General features: G+C 41.7%; 4 protein-coding genes across 4 annotated transcripts; 2 read left to right on the top strand and 2 right to left on the bottom strand.

The window, feature by feature from the left end:
- Positions 1-1,025: 1,025 nt before the first annotated feature.
- On the top strand, positions 1,026-8,994 carry Bfra_007587la (putative polyketide synthase protein; the record flags this gene model as incomplete). Its single annotated transcript, XM_037337958.1, has 5 exons — positions 1,026-1,643; positions 1,724-7,940; positions 8,000-8,365; positions 8,415-8,497; positions 8,551-8,994. The coding sequence occupies 5 exons, from the start codon at positions 1,026-1,028 to the stop codon at positions 8,992-8,994; spliced, it is 7,728 nt and encodes a 2,575-aa protein (XP_037190021.1).
- Positions 8,995-9,694: 700 nt separating this feature from the next.
- Positions 9,695-12,173, top strand: Bfra_007587lb (putative polyketide synthase protein; the record flags this gene model as incomplete). The annotated part of the gene is made up of 5 exons (XM_037337959.1): positions 9,695-9,934; positions 10,083-10,299; positions 10,353-10,735; positions 10,793-11,418; positions 11,675-12,173. 5 exons carry the CDS (start codon positions 9,695-9,697, stop codon positions 12,171-12,173), a joined length of 1,965 nt encoding a protein of 654 aa, XP_037190022.1.
- Positions 12,174-13,037: 864 nt separating this feature from the next.
- On the bottom strand, positions 13,038-14,772 carry Bfra_007586 (uncharacterized protein; the record flags this gene model as incomplete). Its single annotated transcript, XM_037337957.1, has 4 exons — positions 13,038-14,264; positions 14,291-14,470; positions 14,530-14,668; positions 14,729-14,772. 4 exons carry the CDS (start codon positions 14,770-14,772, stop codon positions 13,038-13,040), a joined length of 1,590 nt encoding a protein of 529 aa, XP_037190020.1.
- Positions 14,773-18,086: 3,314 nt separating this feature from the next.
- Positions 18,087-22,250, bottom strand: Bfra_007585 (putative phospholipid-translocating p-type atpase protein; the record flags this gene model as incomplete). Its single annotated transcript, XM_037337956.1, has 2 exons — positions 18,087-18,204; positions 18,334-22,250. The coding sequence occupies 2 exons, from the start codon at positions 22,248-22,250 to the stop codon at positions 18,087-18,089; spliced, it is 4,035 nt and encodes a 1,344-aa protein (XP_037190019.1).
- Between the last annotated feature and the right edge of the window lie 83 nt (positions 22,251-22,333).

Genomic DNA, 22,333 nt, shown 5'->3' with positions numbered 1-22,333 from the left:
CCATGTGAGCTTCAAACATTTCATGCTACTTGGGCTAATTGGAATTTGATGATTGGTAATGTTTGAAGTCTGCCAGGGAGAAATCGAGATAAGCCTTGATGTACCCTTTAATTCACGGAAAGATGCGGCTCCGGCAATAAATTTTGCCGCTAAGCCCTAGATACAACTTATCAGAGCATCTAAGCTCAATTTAAGTGGAGTTTTCGAAGAGAAATTCCAAATAGAAACTAAAGTTGAGCAAATAAGTGAACAAATGCTCTGCTGGTGGTCGTTCTAACCTGAACTAGATGATCGGGTCTACTTTATTAGATCGAAATAAAATTTTGATGTAGTTCTTCCATTCAAGCCAAACGCGTTTATCGGCACGAACTCCCCTTCCAGATCCAGATTTTCTGGCTAATTCAAACTCGGAGCGTTTCCTTGGTGTAACTTACCAAATATAACATATTCAGTGCCTTTGTTGAACATCGAAAGAATCTAATCTCATTGCAATACTTGCTCCATACACATAGGACCGTCTTGGCAATTCGAAAGTAGCAACAGATAGGTCTGAATCCAATAGGAAGTCAAAGTCTGGTCGAGATGCAAGATGTGTTGTGTTCAATTTTCAAAATTACAGGTATCATCATCCGAAAGTGAGTGAATCCACGAGGAGAAACTCGAATTGAGAAGCTCGTGCAAGCTGATAAGAAACGAAAAATGTAATCTGGGCGTCATAATATACTCATCTAAATTCCAAGGGTGGACAAAGAGGGAACCAGCGGAAATTAATCAGTGTTAGATGATCGGAATGAAGACCAGATTCATTGAACAACGTGGCTGTCAGAATGAAACAATGAGGGAAGGTCTTCCATTAATGGATACATCAGCGTAGCGGGCAACGATAACTTCCAAATTTGAAGCTATATGACTAACCATGTGAACCATGTGTAAATGGGTTAAAGCAAACATAATTCCAGTTCATTGATCCCTTCATTTAGCTCTTATTGGAGTTCCTAGTTTCAACACGATATACATTGTACATCATGCGTTCGACAATTTACGAGATGCCATCTGTGGCTATATTCTGCCCTCAAAGCAAAGCTCCACAGAAAATTTACCTCGATCGACTACACTCTTTTCTTTGCCAAAACTCATTCTTGAAGCCTTTTGTTCAAGACATTCAAGATCTTCCTCAGACTTGGAAAACTTTCGCAAATCATAGGGAAGACATTGCTGCTCTCAGACAAGGGCCAAGATACATGAAAAATTTGTCTGACTGGATTACAACTGGTAAATCCGAACCCATTGCAAATGTAATGTCCGGCATACTATCATTACCTCTCCTAGTCATAATTCAAATTGGACAATACTTTCAATTTCTCGAATTGAATGGGATGCGGCATTCTGAATTTCTCACTCAACTTCGAAACGGGGGAGGAGTTCAAGGATATTGTGGTGGCCTATTACCAGCTATGGCAATTGCTTGTTCAAAAGATGAAACAGAATTGGCAAAATATGCATCTGTAGTTATGCGTATTGCCCTTGGAATAGGGGCATATGGAGAGTTGGGTGATGACGAAAATATACCAGGACCAACAACAATTGTCATACGATTGAAACTCATAGGACAAGGGGAAGAGATTGTGTCAAAATTCCCAGGCGTAAGTCGCTCCCGTCTTCATATTGATCCCACAAACATATAGATAGAAGGACCGAGTTTTGACCACATTCAATACTTTAGGCACACATTTCTGCTGTCACTGACCCCAAAACTATTAGCATAGTAGGATCAGTGCCAGTCCTTGCCAAAGTACAAGCATATGCTCGGGAGCAAGGTCTACTTGTACAAGAAATGCATCTTCGAGGAAAGGTACACAATCCTGAGAATGCAGATCTCTCATTAGAGCTGTGCGGTCTATGCGACAGAGTAGATTTCTTGCAACTGCCATCGGTATCCACTCTACAGGCACCAATGAGATCAAATAAGACGGGAAAACTGCTCGAACATGAATCTCTCAGCCATGAGGCTGTACAAACAATCTTAGCATCAAGGTGTGAATGGTATACTCTTCTCACAGAGTTAGCAGAGGATCTTGAGAAGCGTGGAAGGAAATCACATGTGTTCGCAACGTTTGGCATTGGCGATTGTGTTCCGTTGACGCCGTTCCATAAAAAGCAATTGCGCATAACAAAGCTCGATATCCTCAGCTCAATCAACAGAGCGGTGCCTTCGGCACCCAAGCTACGGGAAGAAACGCAGTATTCATTCCACGGTGATGCCGTGGCTGTGATTGGTGTTTCGTGTCGTCTACCTGGCGCAAATAATTTGGAAGAACTTTGGGACCTCATATCCAAAGGAACCTCAGTTGCGAAAGAAGTTCCTAGCGATCGCTTTGACTTACATCGTAGTTTCAGAGCTTCGCTAGATTGGAAGTTCGCCGGCAAAAGGAAGTTCTTTGGTAATTTTTTGGACAGCGTGGAAGGTTTTGATCATGCATTTTTCCGCACAAACCCAAGAGAAGCGGTAAATATGGACCCCCAGCAAAGAATCCTACTCGAGCTCGCATATGAAGCAATGGAGTCTAGTGGGTACCTAAGTTCGCATAAACGCGAGGATAATGATCCGATAGGGTGTTTCATAGGCGCTAGCTTTGTGGAATATCTTGATAACACAAACTCGAACGCAACAACTGCTTATACATCGACTGGAACCATCAGGGCTTTTCTTTGTGGTAAAATCAGTTACTACTTTGGATGGAGTGGTCCATCAGAAGTTATCGATACTGCATGTTCTTCTTCACTAGTAGCAATTCATCGAGCAGTTCGGGCTATACAAAGCGGAGAATGCCCAATGGCTTTGACTGGTGGGATCAATATTATGACTGGCATCAACAATTACTTAGATCTGGCAAAAGCTGGATTTCTGAGTCCTACAGGGCAATGTAAACCGTTTTGCAAGTCAGCTGATGGATATTGCAGGGCCGAAGGAGGCGGGCTGATTGTTTTAAAGTTATTGAAACAGGCGGTTGCAGACGGAGATCAAATTTTCAGTGTCATTCCTGGGGCTGCGACCAATCAAGGAGGTTTGTCATCTTCACTTACCATTCCTTCATCCCCGGCACAAATTCAGCTATACCAGAATATATTGAACAAAGCCAAAATGAAACCGGATCATTTGTCTTATGTCGAGGCTCATGGTACTGGGACCCAAGCTGGTGACCCACTCGAAGTAGCAAGCATTCGACAAGTATTTGGAGGATCCGAAAGAACCAATCCTCTATACTTGGGATCTATCAAGGGTAACATTGGACACTGCGAGACCGGAGCTGGAGTTGCTGGTTTAGTGAAACTAATCGCAATGATCAACAAGGGAATAATCCCACCTCTCGCAAGTCACAATAACCTTAATCCAAAAATTCCAGCTTTGGAGCCAGATCAAATGGCCATTACAACAAAACCTATACCGTGGAATGCTCCGTTTCGTGCAGCTTGCGTGAATAGTTATGGAGCTGCTGGAAGTAATGCTGCCATCTTGATATGTGAAGGTCCACGGCAATACGCAGAAGCACCAAAGAATCCACTTCAGATTAGCGCAAAGTATCCAGTTATTTTAAGTGCGTCTACAAAGGATAGCTTGTTGAAGTATACGAAGATTTTTCGAGACTATCTTGCATTTGCATCGCCGAAACTAAGTCTCGATGACTTGGCGTTTACATTGAGTGAACGAAGGCAACATCATAAATTTCGCTGGACTACGACAGTGTCTGATATTGACCGACTGATTCAACTATTGAGAGCGGATACTCAGTCGTGTTTTGAGATCCCACAGGTACCAAAGCATACCGTCCTAGTTTTTGGAGGTCAAAGTAAACAAACAGTTGGACTTGACAATAAATTGTACCAATCTCAGCCTCAACTTCGAGGGTATATAGATGACTGCAACGATCTTGTTACAAATCTCGGCTTTTCGGCTATCGTGCCAGCGATATTTCAATCTGAGCCAATCACAGATATTGTTGCACTTCAATGTGGTACTTTTGCAATGCAATATGCATGTGCGAAATGTTGGATTGATGCTGGACTGATAGTAGATGCAGTAGTGGGTCATAGCTTCGGTGAATTGACTGCTATGACTGTAGCTGGAGTACTATCACTACATGACGGAATAAAATTGATTGCTGCTCGAGCTTCGTTGATGCAAACAAAATGGGGTCCGGAAAGGGGAACAATGCTCGCAATTCATGCTAATAAGGAGCGTGTAAAGGACATTCTAGCATGTATTAACTCAGGAGCTGGGGAATTGGAGATAGCCTGTTTCAATGCTCCTATAAGTCAAATTGTTGTCGGCAATTCAATGTCAATAACCGAAGCCGAGGAGTTGCTAAGAATTGATTCTCGATTTTGCGGTATTAAATCTCAACGACTCGACGTAAGCCACGGCTTCCACTCCGGGCTTACGGAACCACTTCTTGGTGATATTGATGAGTTGTCAAAGACCTTGAAATTCAATCAAGCAAAGATTCCACTCGAGAGTTGTACTTTGAATCCCTTGGATGAGATATTGCCAAGTCGTCTTTCAGAGCACACCAGAGATCCTGTTTACTTCCTCGATGCCATTCGAAGAATTGAGGGACGATTAGGACCTTGTATTTTTCTAGAAGCTGGAATGGATTCTCCAGGCATAGCAATGGTCAAGAGAGCTGTCCAAGAACCGGACAATCATTGTTTCCAAGAGATGAAGTTCAGAAACTCTCAAGATTCAATGGCTGTACTCTCGACTATCACGACAAACCTTTGGCGTGAAGGCATCCCGGTATCTTTCTGGGACTTTCTTTCGCCGTCAAAAGAGGCAGGATACAAGCAAATCTGGCTTCCACCATATCAATTTCAACGTACACCACACTGGTTGGAAAACATAGATAGAGTGATCGAAGCTCAAGAAAAGATTTCTTCAACTACTTCCAAGCCTGCAGAAGAACTCCAAATTGAAGCTCCCAAACAGCTCGTGACGTCAAAGGACGGGTCGCGAAGAGAATACAGAATCCACATTGATACCGAACGATTCACTAAAATTGTATCAGGTCATGCAGTTAGAAGACAGCCATTATGCCCCGCATCGATGTATATGGAGTGTGCAGCGATGGCATTGCAGATTGCGGGTGCTGATGTTGAAACAAAGTCAATATTCTTTGATGGCTTGACTTTTCAAGCTCCTCTTGGTGTTGACATGGACCGAGAAGTGTCCTTGTTATTGGAGGAGTCCTCAGAACCACAGACCTGGACCTTTGTAGTCAAGAGTTCGTTGAAGACCGACTCAAAATCTAGGTCCACGATACACGCAAAGGGAATGATTGGTTTAACCACTCAAGCACAACTTTCAACTTATGAGAGACTTATATCGGATCGTATCAACGCATTGGTTAAGCAACCGGATACTGAAAAATTGTTTTCCAAACGAGCATACGGTCTTTTCTCAACAGTTGTACACTATTCGGATTTCTTACATGGGATTTCAAATATCATAATGGATGGAAATCAGGCAATTGCAGATATTGAGTTGCCTACTTTCCCTGTTGAAGTGCAAGAAAGCACAATTAATCATATCTGCGACACCATCGCTTTGGATACCTTTATTCAAGTTGTTGGTTTACTTATCAATAGTAGCTCTCACTGCTCCTCTGATGAAGTGTATGTTGCTACTGGTGTTGACAGCACAATCATGTCTGCCTCATCATGCAATTTCGCAGATTGCAAGTCTTGGACGGTGTATGCCATGTTCACACCGACAAGCAACACCCAAGCCACTGGTGATATCTATGTTTTCACTCGGGATGGAAAATTGGTAATGGCCAGCACTGGATTCGGTTTCACAAAGTTATTGATAACAAAGCTCGAGAAAATGCTTGCTGCAGCAAATCCGAAAGTATCGAATAATGCACCACTGGAAAGAAAGCTCACAAGAACGTTAACGCCCATCACAACTCCGGCGTCACCAACCGAAAATGATTCGAGAAGTAGCACTGATGATTCTGATGATGAAGGACCACCTACACCTGCGGGATTTGTGTCAGGGGCAGACAATCTGAAAACTTTGATTGCATCATATACAGGTCTTCCTGATGCGGAAGTTATTGATGATGCGAGTATTGGTGACCTTGGGATAGATTCACTAGCAGCCGTTGAACTCGCTGAGGAACTGCAAACAAAATTTGGGAAAGAAATTGCAGCTGAGGATCTTATGATGAGCAGCTACGCAAGTTTGCTCCGAATTTTTGTTTCTACACCACAATCGAGGAAATCAAAGCCTATAAGAGTCAAAACAACGCCATCTAAGATCGTTCAACAAATACCCGAATACACTCCTAAGCATGACAGTAATTCACTACAAAGAAAAAAGGTCTTACAAATAATTTCTGGAATATGTGGAGCTCCAATTGACGAAATCCGAGATTCAGCGGCTCTGCAAGACCTTGGTGTTGATTCACTTTCGGCTGTCGAGTTGAAAAGTGAGCTCGAAGATGCCTTTTCGATCGAAATTGATGATGATAATCTCAGTCCAGAGTCAACAGTCAAAGAAGTATTGAAGTATCTCGGCTTTGAGCCGATCCAACAACAACAAAAGCCTATCACTGTAATTTCAAACGGCAACACGAGCTTATCAAACAGTTCTGAAAGAGCTCTTGAAAGTTTATCGGTAGTTCTAGCGAACCCCATGGACACAATTGAGAAATGTCAAGCAGCTTTTGAACCTGCAGCAAAGAAGCTTGGATATGTCAATTATTGGTCTGAAGTTGGTCCAAAACAAGATGAATTATTGATAACATACATTGCAGAGGCTTTTAGAACACTTGATGTCGATTTATGGAAACTTGGCAATGGGCAAGAGTTACCGGATATCACTTATCTTCCGAAATATTCGAAAGTCATGGCCCGATATATGGAAATTCTGCAGACGGGAGGGATAATTGAAAAGAAAGGCAGCAAATATTTTCGAACCTCAAGACGACTTTCCAATATGAGTTCGAATGACTTGCTTCAAAACTTGCTGCGACAACATCCTGCATACGCAGCAGAATCGAGACTAATGGAATTAACCGGTCCAAAACTCGCGAGCTGTTTGATTGGAAAAGTTGATCCTATTGCGTTAATGTTTGGTAACCCGGCAGCACAGAGGATAATGGGAGACTATTATACTACTTCGCCTATGCTTGGTACTCTCACTGAGCAATTGGTCGATTTCATGAGACAAATCGTGATCAACACTACCGGTCATGAACCAATCAGAATTCTAGAGGTTGGAGCTGGATTCGGTGGAACCACCACACGACTTGCAGAAGCCCTTCAAGAAGTTGGTCGACCGGTTGAATATACTTTCACAGATATTTCTCCTTCACTTGTGAAAAATGCCAAGGCAAAATTTTCGAGGTATGATTGGATGAAGTTCCAAACTTTCAACCTTGAAAATGGTATTTCAGCAAATATGAGAGGACAATATGACATCGCCATAGGAACAAATTGTGTCCATGCAACCACTAACAAAACTTCTTCGACTAGTCATTTAAGGGAAACTTTGAGAGAGGGCGGCTTTGTGATTCTCTCTGAAGTTACGAAGCTCATTGATTGGTATGATGTCGTATATGGACTTCTTGATGGTTGGTGGTTAGGAAATGACACCGATTATCCACTTCAACCACCAGACTTTTGGATGGAGTGCTTTAAAAAGGCGGGATTTGCTTCAGCTTCGTATACGGAAGGACCGACAACAGATTCCAATACCCAGCGTCTCCTTGTCGCTTCTACCAAGCTCTTGAAAACTCCAAGTCGTGAAGACATTACAAAGAGGCGGTCGAAATTGGGTCAAAAAATCGACACGGTGACTTATAAAATTGTTGACGGTGTTAAAGTACTGGCGGATATCTTCCTACCGGAAATGGCGTCGATCAACCCAATGCCTATAGGTAAGGTAATATCAAAGCACCCTTTCACGGCTGTTCATAAGTTGACTATTTAACTTTAGCCTTGATGATCCATGGCGGCGGGCACATGACGTTATCGAGGAAAGCCATTCGTCCAGCTCAAACATCATTTCTGCTTGCGAATAACATAATTCCAGTCAGTTTAGATTACAGATTATGCCCAGAGGTAGATCTTATCAATGGTCCCATAGCAGATATCCGTGATGCCTATGTTTGGGCTAAAACAAAACTGCCAGGGCTTGTGAGTGATAAAGGAATCAAAATAGATCCTAACAAGATTGTCATGATTGGTTGGTCAACAGGAGGTCATTTGGCAATGACAACCGCATGGACAACGAAGAATATTGGCTTAGAACCTCCTTGTGCAATATTGGCATTTTATAGTCCAACGGATTTCGAAGCGGGAGGTAAGTGAGCAGATGTGAAATCAAAATGATCGTAAACTAATGTCAGCAGATTTAGATATAAGTCGTGTGAATCAATACCCCGGAAGGAAGCTATCCTTAGACACGATTAAAAAATCCCTCTCAACGCGTCCGGTGAGAAATTTCTTCATTTTGAATCGAGCGATGATAAACTAACACGGGATTAGATCACAAATTATGATGCTGAGAGTAGCGATTCAACAGGCCTAGGATGGGTTCGTCCAGGAGATCCGAGATCCGAGCTTGTTTTGTCTCTTTTTAAAGAAGGGAATGGCCTTAGTGTTATGCTGAATGGTATCTCTGATGATGACTGGTGTAGAAAACCGGATCCAGAACGCGTCGCGTTCATTAGTCCTATGGCTCAACTCCTATCTGGTATATACACCACACCAACATTTTTAATTCATGGCGAGGATGATGAGATTGTTCCATTTTATACGGCGAAGAAATTCGTGACTGCTTTGAAGGAGCATGGAGTACGATCTGGTTTCTTGGGGGTCTCTTGTGCAAAACATATTCATGACTTGAATTTGAGGCCGGGTATGGAACAGTGGAGGCAGGGTGTTGAACCAGGATATGATTTCTTGTTCGAGATACTATCAAGATTGTGAAAATGAGAAGTAAAGAGGGTAGATGGAATGCTTCTTAGTTTTGTAGGTGCACTCTAGTTCTAATATACAATGTTCTGTTTACACTTAGATGAATGATCCTATTACGTAAGCGACTGAAGTCGGCACGGAAATATGATGAAGGCCGATACCAAATCTTGCTCCCCTTTCTGTACCTGACATTTTTCTCGTGTAACAAAACCAACGACCACAATGTCAACATTTCTTTTGAATCTATCCAGCCTGCAGCAAGATCTTGGGCATGAACACGCGTGATAATGAGTATAAGAGCCCCGAGACTTATGTCCTTGTTCAAACGTATCGACGTAACATAGAGGGTGGCTCGCTCAGGAGCAGATGGTTACGTGTGGTACCCGACCAAAAGGAAATTGGCAGAGATGTTGTGACTCCAGATCAGAAACTTGTCCCCTGATGACGGCGACTCGCTTTTCTCTGTTCCGCGTTTCTCAACCTCAGCGAGCACAAGATGGTAGTCATTTGTGAAGTTGTCCAATAGACCATAATGCCGCAACGGTTACAAGTGTACAAATAATTAAACTGTGGAGAATCAAAAGAATACCGTATAATTGCATGGTTAGACATGGCCTTCTCCCATACCGAGATCTCCAATCGATCTTTAGTCTTCCCTTCCTATCTTTTCGCGACGTCCTTTCCCAGCTCACATCCAATTATGATGTTCAAAATGTACATTCTTACGTTCCTGTTTGGTCTCTTTCATCAAACTCTTGCCTTCAATAACTTCAGTGAAGACGCATTGGCAGCTCATTTCAGTGAGGTTCTCTCGCCTGGGTCTCAAGTCTGGCTTCCCAGTAGTGCCAATTACACTTCCGCAATAACTCAAAGATGGACAATCTATCCACCAGCCGAGCCTACATATATTCTTGCTTTGAAGCCAGCACTGCCCTCTGATATTCAAATTATTGTGAGTTGTATTCTTTGTGCCTAGAGGTTTCTAAGTCTTCATCATTCATGCTGCTCGTCAATATCAACGTGTTTCCCGTGAAATGTGAAACAATGCGAATTGAAACACCAAGGCTGATACTTTATTAATTGATGATAACGTTTTTCAGATTGAATTTGCATCAAATCACAACATCCCTTTTATGGCAACAGGGGGAGGACATGGATATTCGACAACACTACACAGTTGTAAGAATGGAATCGACATCGATTTAGGTTACTTCCACGATATCAAAATCGACAAAGAAGCAAGCACCATCACAATTGGAGGATCGGTTAAATTCGGGGAACTCATACAACCATTATTTGATGTTGGAAAAGAGATTCGTAAGATATTCATACACTAATCACTAGCAAACTCTGACATTCTCAAGAAACAGGATTAGCAGAATGCGTCGGTGTTGTTGGAGCAACATTGGGTGCAGGGCTCGGACCATATACTGGTCTTCACGGTCTCGTAATTGATGCTCTGCTAGAGGTTAAATATGTCACCGGGACCGGCGAATTGATCACAGCATCTCAAACAGAGAATGCAGAACTTTTCTGGGGAGCCAGAGGAGCTGGTCATCAATTTGGTGTTGTTTATGAGGCTACATACAGAATAAATGATGCCACCAATAATGGAGAGCTGATAGTAGCGACCATGCGATTCCATTCAAGCGATAATGCATCTTTGTGGGAAATAATGAAGGATATTGGAAGTAACCAACCCAGAGAAATGTCATTGGCCTTTCAGGTAAATTGGAATGATGAATTCGGTGGTGTAAGTCTGTTGTAGGCTAAGATTATTTCAAAAGCTAACATCGCTCCTGCAAAATAGCTCAACATCATAATAAACGCAAAATGGATTGGACCCATGGAAGAAGCCCTCATTGCATTTTCCTCCTTTTTATCCCTCAACCCCATTGAAAAAATCATAACTCAAATCCCCTGGACCAGCATTTACGGCTCATCTGTTCCCGGCAGCGGGAGTTTTAGTTGTGATCGCGGCGCAGTAAGTAGTAATTGGGCCGTAAATCTTTACACCATCTCTATTCCAGCATTCACTCAGACGCTTCAAAAATTGGCACGCTTTTACTCCGATTTTCCTTCATCAAGAACGAGCGTTTGGTCAATTGAAAAATTCGCCAATTCAGTAACTCTTTCGACACCAGACGATGAAACGGCATATCCGTGGAGGAATACCACAATCTATACTTTTTTCGCTTTGCAAATAAATGATGATTCGCAAGATGATGCTATAAATGCTTTTGGTGCTTCTTTCCAAGCGGAGATGGCTGCGTCTAGTGGCTATGATGATTTGAGGGTCTACATCAATTATGGTCGGGATGAAGGAGAAGAAGTTTGGTATAGTGCGAAAAAATTACCGAGACTGAAGGCATTGAAAAGGAAGTATGATCCAATGGAGTTGTTTAGTCACTACAATCCTGTGAGGATTTCTGAACAGTATGAAAAGGGTATCAACTATGAACACTTGGGGAGGGGGCTGAAATAAGTCTTATATGTTAGTCAGACGTGTTTTGGGTGATTTAAAAATAGCTTAACTTTATCAACTAGAGTTTTAAACCTCACAAGATAAATCCAATGTTTGTCAATACTCTACCTCCTTTCTTCTCCTCTCCGTCTGCTTCTCATAGTAGTAACAGTTGACTCCACATTATGTGATACTAGTTCAAATCCCAACGTCATTATTTCAATTTAGCTCCCTCTCGGCAACACGTAAATCTTTTCCACTCACACTTCAAAAAATCCCCTCTCTCTTCATCCACCCTCCGTTCACAATCACCACTCTGAGAGATATTCCGAAAAATGTACAACCTTCTCTATTTCGTGCTCGGTTTTGTCCTTGGATTCTGCCTGCGCTCGTACGCTACGTCATCGCTCCCCAACTTCTCACCGTTCCATTATCATCTCGTAACGAACAATTGCTAGACCTCTTATTCTTCCACGTTCTAAATCCCGCCATGGCCACCGATGAGTTAATCGACCACGTTCAAAGGAAACTAGAGGAGACAGATGCTAAATTGACCACAAAATGTTTCACGTCAATAGAACCTTACATCACTTGGGAAGAAGAGTCTTACAAGGGTAGAATTCCTGTACCTCTGGCTGATCTGGAATTGGAATTGAATGAAATTCCCGAGAAATATCAAAAGACTACGATGTATTCGTCAAAACTTTCTACAAACGACTGGAGATAAAGAAACAGGGTGGAGAGTTTGCGAATAAAGAAACTTTTAAGAAATCGTGTTCTCTACAATTCATTTGAACGAGAGAAGAAGGACGACTTCGCTTGAAAGATGACAAAGAGAAAATTCGCGACGGAGCCTGTGACGCGGCTGACAAAATGGAAAAGGGATTATCGGATTCTGATAAATAAGTTGAAGATTATTGTGAGAAGACACTCTTCGGCACTTTCACAATAAAAAAAAGATAATTAGGATCAATAAATCTCATTTGGCTGCGCACGTTACCGTAAAATCTGCCTTAATAATAGACTCCATGAGTAAATATCCCCTTACGATAATGAAACATTCAATGGTGACAGATATAATTGTTTAGGGGGAAATACTTTAATGAACCTTGCATATCTCACGGGTATCCCCGAAGTCCGGGACTTGTTATCATTTCTACTTGATTTTTTGATACTCTAGAGGTTACTCTATGTCTCACATGAAGGGAATCAGGGCCAAATCGAATACATTTATTATTGAAAATACGACAATGGCCTGCGCTGAGAAGTTTTCGCTTGAGGAGGACAACTCATACTGATATCCTACCATAAAGTGCTGAATCACTATAAATTTGACTCTTTACCCCGTGTCTTCCAAATTCACATCTACTATTGTGCCTGAGCCTCCAGCTGATGATCAAAATCGGAGTGTGCCCCTTCTAATCCCTCCAGAATTTATCGTATGCCCTTCGGAAAGTTTGGCATTCAGAAAGATGGCGTACCTTAAGCCCTTTGTGTACAACAATCCTTGAACTCCGTTCAAATCTAAGATTCATTCCGGTTGACAGTCCCAGCGCCTGGATTTCGGCCGCAGAACTGCTGTATATTGAACCTAGATATTGTTTTTCGACTGTTCGCTCCCCTGTTTTCTCTGAGCTTCGTTATATCGATTGTCCGTGTGACCCTTTGATGTTTGATGTCTTTTTACTATTCCAGCAACATTGCGAGAGTCTTTCAGCCCCATTTGAATCTCGATATTGGGACAATATGCGCACTCCAAGCGAACGGTATTACTAAAATAGCGAAGAGTAATTTTTGATTGTGGGTGTTCGCGTTTTGCCATGTCGAGTTGTCTCTGGATAGCTTCAAGGTCAAGGTGGATTTCTCTCTCTTTGAGAATGGATTCGAGGGAGCCGTGGTCTTGAACTTTCGAAGTAATCTTTCCTTTTAACTTTTGAAGTTCAGATTTAACACTCTGTTCGAACTGTGGATCTCTATTGGTGATGTCTTGCCTTTGTCGTTCCCACGAAATCTCGAATCGTTTGAGAATCTCTTTAAACTGCAATTTCCCGAATCTTTGGGAACTTGCCTCCATGTTTTTTCGCTGTTTGGCGACGTAATCATCGTGTCTTTTTAAATCCAATTTTGTGTTTTCAGCAAAAGGTTTTAGCAAGTTGATCGCTGGTGCCTTTTCGTTTTTCGACTTCATAAGATCCAGCTTTTTGTCCAACTCCGTTCTCATTTGTTTCATGATCTTATCGTTGGCATCTTCCGATTCCAACTCTATCCTTCTACGTTTGATAATTTCAGCCCTATCCTCTTGAGCTAGCTCTCTTTTCAAAATCTCTCCTTTTGTCATTTTTCCCAATTTCCGTTTCTGTCCTGCTTTAATAACATAAGATATGTTGTTGGTTGATGTAGCTCCTGATCGCTCCTTGGAATTGTCTTCTTTCATTTTAACTGAGGCTGCCATGCTTGACTTGTTCTTTGAAAGCTCTGTGAGTGTTTGTTTTCCTCTTGCTCCTACAGTATTATTTATGATTGATGGGGCTGTAGTTTCCCAACTCCAAGGCTTTTCATCTTTCTTTTCACTCAGCGATGACTTGGTCTTGCGCTTGAACTTAATAGCCCTCATTTCTTCATATGCCGTCATGGTGGAAGCAACTGTCATCTTCAACAAGCTCCCAGATTCCTCTTTCTTCTCAATCGAATAAGGTTTGGTCGATGCATTCTGAAAGAGTTCCCTAGGTTCAATCAATTCAGTTTCCTCATATGCCATAGTTGAAGGAAGCGTATTTTCTAACAATCCCCATGTTTCTCTTCCTTCATCGACATCGTCCTTTCATCAATATATTTCGATGAAACTCTATACTCCCACCATTTCTCAACCTTAACAATCTCCCAGAATGCATATACGCCAAGTCCCAAACATTTTAGATCCTCGATTTTGGCATCGATTGATAACCCGACGTCGCCATCCATGAGAATCGAGTTTCGACCGGTTCTCTTGAAGTGTGATGCCAGGATTTTTCCGATCGTGACTGTCTATAAGATGTCAATCAGCATGTCACACAATCAGAATGAAGAATAGATATAGAATTCACCCTCTTAACCCTAATCCATAAAAAATCACCATGTTCACATTTTTCCAAAGAAATTCCTGGTTGTAAAATTGCGACATAGTATTCCCAAGACTTTCGAGGTACAATAGGTAAATTTGAGGATGCGACTCGATGCAGGTGACTTCAATATATAAAATTAGCTTTGCGCAATAGTTATTCTATTAATGTGACGTCTGCTTACGTTTTGTGGTCTTCCTTCTCTCTCACCATAGCTGCTCTTATCATAGTTGTTGTTCCAAAGGCGAGGATGGAATGTTGGATAGAAATTGCTGTACCCAAGTAGAGGTACAGAAGTTATAATTGGAGGAATATAGAAACAAAAGGGTGAGGAAGATTTGAGAAAAGATTAGAAAGGTTTTCGATAATTATTTCCTCCGATAAAAACAAATACAGAGTAGAGATATAGAGTAGACACAATGTAAATGTGGATGTGGGGTTGGAGACGGATGGATTGATATAGATCAATCAATCTATTAGTATTCAATAAAGCTTTAAAATTAAAAAGAAAACGACAGCTATAGAAGAATGTCAAGAATTCAATTAATTCGGCCTTGGTATTCATGCAAATAAGATCTCATATATTGAATGATATTGTTACTTATGATATTCTGACTCAAAGAAACAAAGAATATAGTACGATTTTACTGAAGAATCAATACTTGGGGATATACGGCTTGCTCTGCAAGCATGCACCTACCATTACTACTAAGTTTTAAGTTTTGAGGCTTCAAACTGATTTTCATCATCACTCAGATCCTAGTGAATAAATAGTAGTGAATGAAGATAGATCAAGTTACGAATCTGTTCCTTCCGCGAATTTCAAGAGTCCATGCTCCTTGACGGTTCATATAGTATTCGATTGGAAGGTACGACAGCTACATTTAAATCCTTAATTATCCATTCTACATTCATCTGATTATCTCAATGTCTTACATTGTGTGAATTCTTTCCTCTCTATATTCTCAAATCTCAACATTTCTGGTGAGAATTGTGATATAACATTGCAACTCTATCTACCTCACCACTACACTTTTCGTCCCCAATAGTTACATCAGAAACACGATGCATTTGAATGCAGAAAACCCCAATGCCTTCTAGAATTGATCCTTCAACTTCCTACTCTAACTCCGTTGACTAAATGCGCGCATCTAGGCACTCGGTCCTACTTTTCTCCTTGTGCTGCGATATCCCTCACACGTATTACCTGGTATTCAAGCAACGAAATTATCGAAAGCGTTTTTATTCCACGCAATCCAAGTCACTACTTTTCGTCTGCCAGATCTGCACAATGTCGGCATCAACAAAGCCAGCTAGTTCGATTTTTTGACAATCAGTTTCGGGTAGAAGTGTCAAATTGTCTATCGCTGGACAGAAATTGCATCACTTCAAATTTCATGCTTACCTTTGGGTGCAATGCCATTTGAGAAAGAGAAAGTTGTACCTACTAAGTATATTACTGATGATGGTATCAAGACAATTCTGCGAGTTAATAACGAGAACAATACCATAAAGTATCGGGTCAAGATTCGTTCGTCAAATAATAAGAATGGGCCGAATAGAATTAGGGAAAACGATACACAACACATCGTTTCGTGAGATGATCATACTTTCACACAAATACATTCATTATCACTGTTGAAGACAGAATTTTTTTCAAAACGCGTGTCGATTTTCTATTTCGGCTTCCAAGCATCCTAAAGAAAAGAATGTGGTATTACCGACACACAAGTTGAACCGAGAGATTAATTTTTGTTTTTAAAAATTATTTGCTCTCTTGATTCAACAAATTGCTCGTCGACGTGACTGCGCGAACTCGCGTTCTTTGGATTTCTGTGACCTGTTCTTTAATGGGATAACCCTTTTTAAAGTCGCTCAAGAGACCCTTGTAGCCCGCGTCAGTGGAATTAAGGACGGGTCGCTTAGCGTAACCGAGAGTGACCCCGCCGTAGACAATTGGTCGTTCCTCATCGTTGGCGGCAGCGGAGGGACCAGTTCCGGCATTGGAGCCGTTCGAAGCGTTGTAATTATCCACATTTCTTCTAGACAATGACAGATCAGTTAATGTATAAGATGGTAGCAGTAAATGAGATATAGAGACTGCATTAGACGATGTGAATACATAGAACAATGTGAATGTACTTGACAACAAGGTTATATATTACAGCTTGAATGTACAGAACAACGTGGATAAATTTAGCAACGATAATACATCAGTCAGTATGAACGTACAAGGAAGTGGCAAAGCATGGAGTTACATTAATACAGGTTACGAATTAATAACAACACTACAATTAACAAGTGTGATACGCAAATAATATTAAAGAAGCAATAAGCAACAGTGAGAAGAGTATAGGTGCGGGTATGAACTAACTGACAGATTCTCTTGTCGTCGATAATGTGAAGTCTTGAAGTTTGAAGGGGAGTATCGACGTCAATATCGATATGGTGAGTTGTCTGAAGTTTGAGGTGCTTCAGGTAATATTTTGGATGCGCTTGAATGTAAAATTTCACAGTGGGAAGACCAGATTTCATGTACCGTCGATTCTCCCGTCCAGATAGAAATGCACACACTAAAAATCTGGTAGGCGGGACTAGAAGCTGCACCGGATAACTTGGGGGGAATTAGTCGTTGAGTCAGGTGATTCAAGTATATGTGCTTATCACTGTTTGAATGATTGGAGGACGAGATTTGTGCTCAGTGGTTAGGTAAACAAGCTAGATTTCACTATTTTTTGATTTTCTGGAGTGATTGAGTTTTCAGTGTGACCTTATAGGGTTAGATCATTCTGGGAAGGCGTTGCGAAGCATCAAAGTATTCTATCGTTAAATTGTCCGAATTCGTAATAGCGTGTGAGCTACCCCTTACTAAGTATTTATCCTTATCCTAACCTTGCCATTCATGGATGACACAAAGATCTGGCATCAAAAGATCCATGCTAGATTGTTATGGGAGGGGGATGAACATTTGATAAAGCAAAGACACCTGACTTTTCAATGGACTTTCAGTGAAATGAACAGAAGTCAACGTAACTTTACCGGAGAGTAGAATCAGATGGAGGCTGGAAATTCCATATGATACAATACAATATGAGGACTTGGTTTGGTTTGGGAATGATAGGAGATGTAATGAATCATACCATTTCCTCCCCATGGAACATCGCAACTGCCGCATGACCACAATATCCCATCTACAATTGCCACCGGCCGCCGGATATCTTTCAGAATCTGGCCGATGGGTACACATCCAATCGAATCGGATGAAATTATAAATCTAAACCTTTCATCAAACTCTATCAACCTCAAGGATTAAGCTGCCATATTGTCTTTCATATTTCACCTATTATGTTGAAGATGGGATGAACTGCCGAAGTGTGCGGCAAAAATTCCATTTCTGTAGGTGATATCGATAATTTTGAATGCTATCCGACTACCGTACATTCATTTCATTTTTTTATATCTTCCTAGCATATTCCAAAACGCCATTGCTATGCATGCATACGATCAAATCATTCATTTCACCATCCTCACCCATCGACTCCTTATATCCCCTGCACCTTTCTATAACTAGGCGGCTTGATCGTCCTCCTAATCAATTTCCCAGCATACGGTGGAATGAGTGAAATTGCCGAGATAGCCGCGACCCTCCATACAAAACCCCTAGATAATTTATTAGCTTCACTTACACAACTCAGCACCCCAATGGTTCAGTAATTCGTGCCCCGTTCATCCCTTGATGCGTCTTTATCACAGCAAGGTGGAGAAATGAGAGGAAGAAAGAAAACTTACCAAGTAACAACGAACGACAAGTCAAAATACCCTCCCAAGAATGGAATACTTCCCAAATACAGCAAACCTGTCCCAATCAGACTGATTATCATAACTGGATGCCATGTCGTTATCTCGAAAGCCACCATCGTGAGTTCATTTAGTACCAATACTGTAAAACTAACTGCCACCATTCTCGGCCCATCGACTTCTGTGAGAATTTGAGAAAGACCCTGGATCATTCCACCTTGGTAAATGGAAACAAAAACCCAAACAAAAAATGTTCGGTAGGAAAGTGATGAGCCAGATGTTAGTTCCTTATAAAGCTCAGGGTAAAGATTTGCGAGATCTTCGTCAACATCTTTATCAAGAACTAGAGAAAAGACTGGTGCCATGGTATAAACAGTTGCGTAGCCGACGAGCAGCCAATCTTTGTATAAGCCTTCTGGTTCGAATTTGATAGCAATGCTATACATTGTTTGGGCCACACTAATGATGAGACCTCTATGAATCACAAATTGGGCGAGTTTAGCACTTCGTTTATAACTATTTCGTCCATGCCAAACGAGAAGTTTGGTGAGATGACAGAATTGTTCGATGGAGAAATCTGCAGCAAGAGAGGCTTGTCGTCCTTCTTTTCCAACTATACCTACACCCACATCCGCAGCTTGGATCATGGAAACATCATTTCCTCCATCTCCAATACAACAAACGCGCTTTTTGGTATATTCTCGAATGAGTTTTGCGACATCGGCTTTTTGAGTTGGTGAACATCGACATGCAATGACTGCTGGGAGAAGAACTGCTAAAGAAATGAATTCGGTTCGAAAATGGGTTAGGAGTAAAGCTAGACTCTCGCCATCGATCAAGAGACAAGCATCAGTTTTGCCGCGAAGAAAGTCGAGATGATCCTGAGCATTATCCTTTCGCCTGAGCTTATCGATAGTATGTATATATTGACCTCTTGCTACCAACTTGGCACTGACAGCAACGCATCGAGCAGTCTCGACTTTGTCACCAGTCAACATCCAAATCTTGATACCTGCATTTCGTAATAATTCTAAGGAAGGTTTGACATCCTTCTGAAGCTTATCCTCAACACCAGTGACACCTAAAAGTTCAAGGTCCTTCTCGAGGAAATGTGAAACCACACGAGCCATACCGGTATCTCGGTTGCTAATCGAAACTGAAGCCTCTTTATAACTTTGCGAAAAGTCCTTGTAGTTTTGAACAGACATTTTCTTTCGTCCAACGACCAAAGTGCGAAGACCTTCTCTGGCCATATTTGCAGTTTCCTCATCAAGCCAATCATTTGCAGCGACAATTGAAGTCATAACAGTGTCTGCACCTTTTTGATAGAACCAAATCTCTCCAGCTTCGAGATTACTGCTCGAAGATGTTTCAGAACCATCAAGGAACTGAACAATGATTCCCATACGTTTTCCTTCGGATGTAAAAGGGAAGACTTCAAGAATACGAACACGAACGACGGAACGACCAGTATCGACTGATTGTAAAAGCATCCCTTTCCTATCACGATGAATTAACCGCAACCCAACGGCTTCAGTCCATTTAACAATCGCAATCTCATCAGGTGAAGAAGCTTGATAAGATGTTACATCCTGACCATTTATTTCTTCAATGGTTGGAGTGACATTATGACAAAGAGCAAGAGCGAGGACTACGTCACGTACTCTCGACCCAATCTCTCTTCGGGTTCGAGTGGCGGTAACAGTAGTTGAAGCGACAGATGATGGTGTGACAAGTACTGAAGATTGATTGGCATCTACAGGAACCGAGAATCCTTGTTTGACATAGGAGGCGACTTCATCCATTGCTTCGTTCGCATATGAGACAGTTCCAACATGAATTTTCTTCATTTCCATTTCATTTTGTGTGAGTGTTCCGGTTTTGTCGCTTAGTAGATATTCAATTCGACCAAGTTCTTCAGGTATAGTACTTGTACGAACAACAGCTCCTTCAATTCCTGGATCTCGTTGAATGAACCAAGAGTAAACACTCTTTCCCATATCCAGATTTACACGGAGACTGATGGGTACAATTGTAGAAAACAATACCAAGAATCTCATGATTTTCACATACCATTTGACTCCTTCAACATGCTCAAACCCTTCTAACGCCACAAGAACAATAGATAGTGTGAGTGTCAAGGCGCAAAGGATTTTAGTAAGGGAGTTGATTTCATTCTCAAGAAGACCGGTCTTTGATCGAGATGGAGATGTAGAAAGAGCTGATCTAGTTTGAGGTCCAGTATAAACGATGACTGCCAAAGTGGTAGCACTTGAGGCAAGAACAGTATTGGCCCAAGCAGTATTATCAATCGTTAATGGTGCTGAATCTCCGTCTTCCTCGTTATTATCAGGGTCCGCTCCCCCTTTTGGCAAATGTGGGTCATACCCATTAGCACCTTTGGGAAGAAGACTAACGGTACCGATGAAATCATTAACCTTTTTGTCGGGTTTCCCAGCTACAACACGGAGACGTATGAATTCAGACAGGTCAAGAGATTGAGTTAAAGGAGAGCCTAATCTCAATTTCCAATCTGTCTCGCCATCCAATTGATCTGTTCGAATAAAGGTTTCACCTGCGCCTGCTGCATCTGCTGAAGGTGTATTTCCAAGTTGAGAAGTTGACTCTCTAGATTCTGAAGTAGTGGCTGTAGATTGATCAATTGAAGGATCAGATATTGGATCTACCAGTAAAGACTCGGATGGCTCAACTATATTGGTCACTGCAGGTTCATGTGATACCGCAGCTGAAGATTCATTGGCTGTACTCTTCAGAATAACGACATCGGCAGGTACTCTTTGATCCTTTCCTAATTTCAAGACATCCCCGACTTTTAAATCCCTAGATTTTCGGACCACCTCACGAACACTCGAACTTGGTGCATCTCGTCCTTGGCATTGAGTATTTTCCTCTTCTTCTTGTATATCTGACAAGCGATCCGGTTGGAGTAAAGGTTTTCCTTTCTTTGCTTTTCCCTTGGACTTCAACTTCTTCCTTGCACTATATTTATCCGTGTCCGCCTTTGAAGGTTTATCGAAACATAAAACAGTGTATCCCTCGGAATTCGCTTCGGAATCTCGTCTTCGTCTTCCAATATCATCAAAAGCCTCCTTCCCCAGGGTGATCGCCAGAACAAATACTAAAGGCACGATATATGTTGAGAGGTATCCAATTCGCAGAGGTGGTATCGCTTGAGATAAAGCGACAAGTAAAAAGTACATGTTGAAAAAGAAAGAAAATTCGTTATACAGAGTTCGTGGTAAAAAGCTAATCGGGGTATATTTCGCATTCGAAACGGCATTAGGAGGAAATCGTGAAGTTTGTGTGGCACCAACTTGCACTGTTCTCGATGAAGCTGGATCATGTTCGTCGTCTTGCTCTTCACCTTCTTCTGGCCGTGGCTGCGAAGGGTTATTTCCTGATAAGAAGCTTGGAAGCCGTATTTGTGATGATATATTCTTTACTTTGTCGAAGCTTGACCGACGTCCTCTTCGAGATCTCCCACTCCCACTTCCATCTCCTGATAATAAAGGTGCGTCGTCGTCCACGGCATTCTCACTTCCTCCAGACATCCTCCCCATACCATCCCCTCCCAAATCGTCATTTAATAAACCTCGCAGATCCTCACTATCTGTATCGACATCCCTGTTTCTTCCTAAATCACCATAACCTCTATTTCTAGCAAAATTTCGCAAACCACCCATACGCAGATTTCTTAAGGGTATATTGGGACCTCGCCTTTCTTTACTAGAGTTCTGTTGATTGTGTGAAGAAGAATTGGATGATTTTGAAGTTGGAGAAGTTATTGGATCCAGTTCCTGCAAGTCCAGCTCAAGGTCGGAATCCGCATCATCCACAGGAGAGTCTGGTGGATTTGATTGATGGTGATATGCAGAGCTCGAAGACATACCTCATTGATGCGGTTGAATAATATGCGATCATAAAATAAGGGGAGAAAAGTAAAAGTAATTGTATCTATTATGTTACCCTT

Source organism: Botrytis fragariae, assembly GCF_013461495.1.
Source record: "Botrytis fragariae strain BVB16 chromosome Unknown tig00000112, whole genome shotgun sequence".
Lineage (NCBI taxonomy): Eukaryota > Fungi > Ascomycota > Leotiomycetes > Helotiales > Sclerotiniaceae > Botrytis > Botrytis fragariae.
This window is presented reverse-complemented; position numbering and strand designations above follow the sequence as displayed.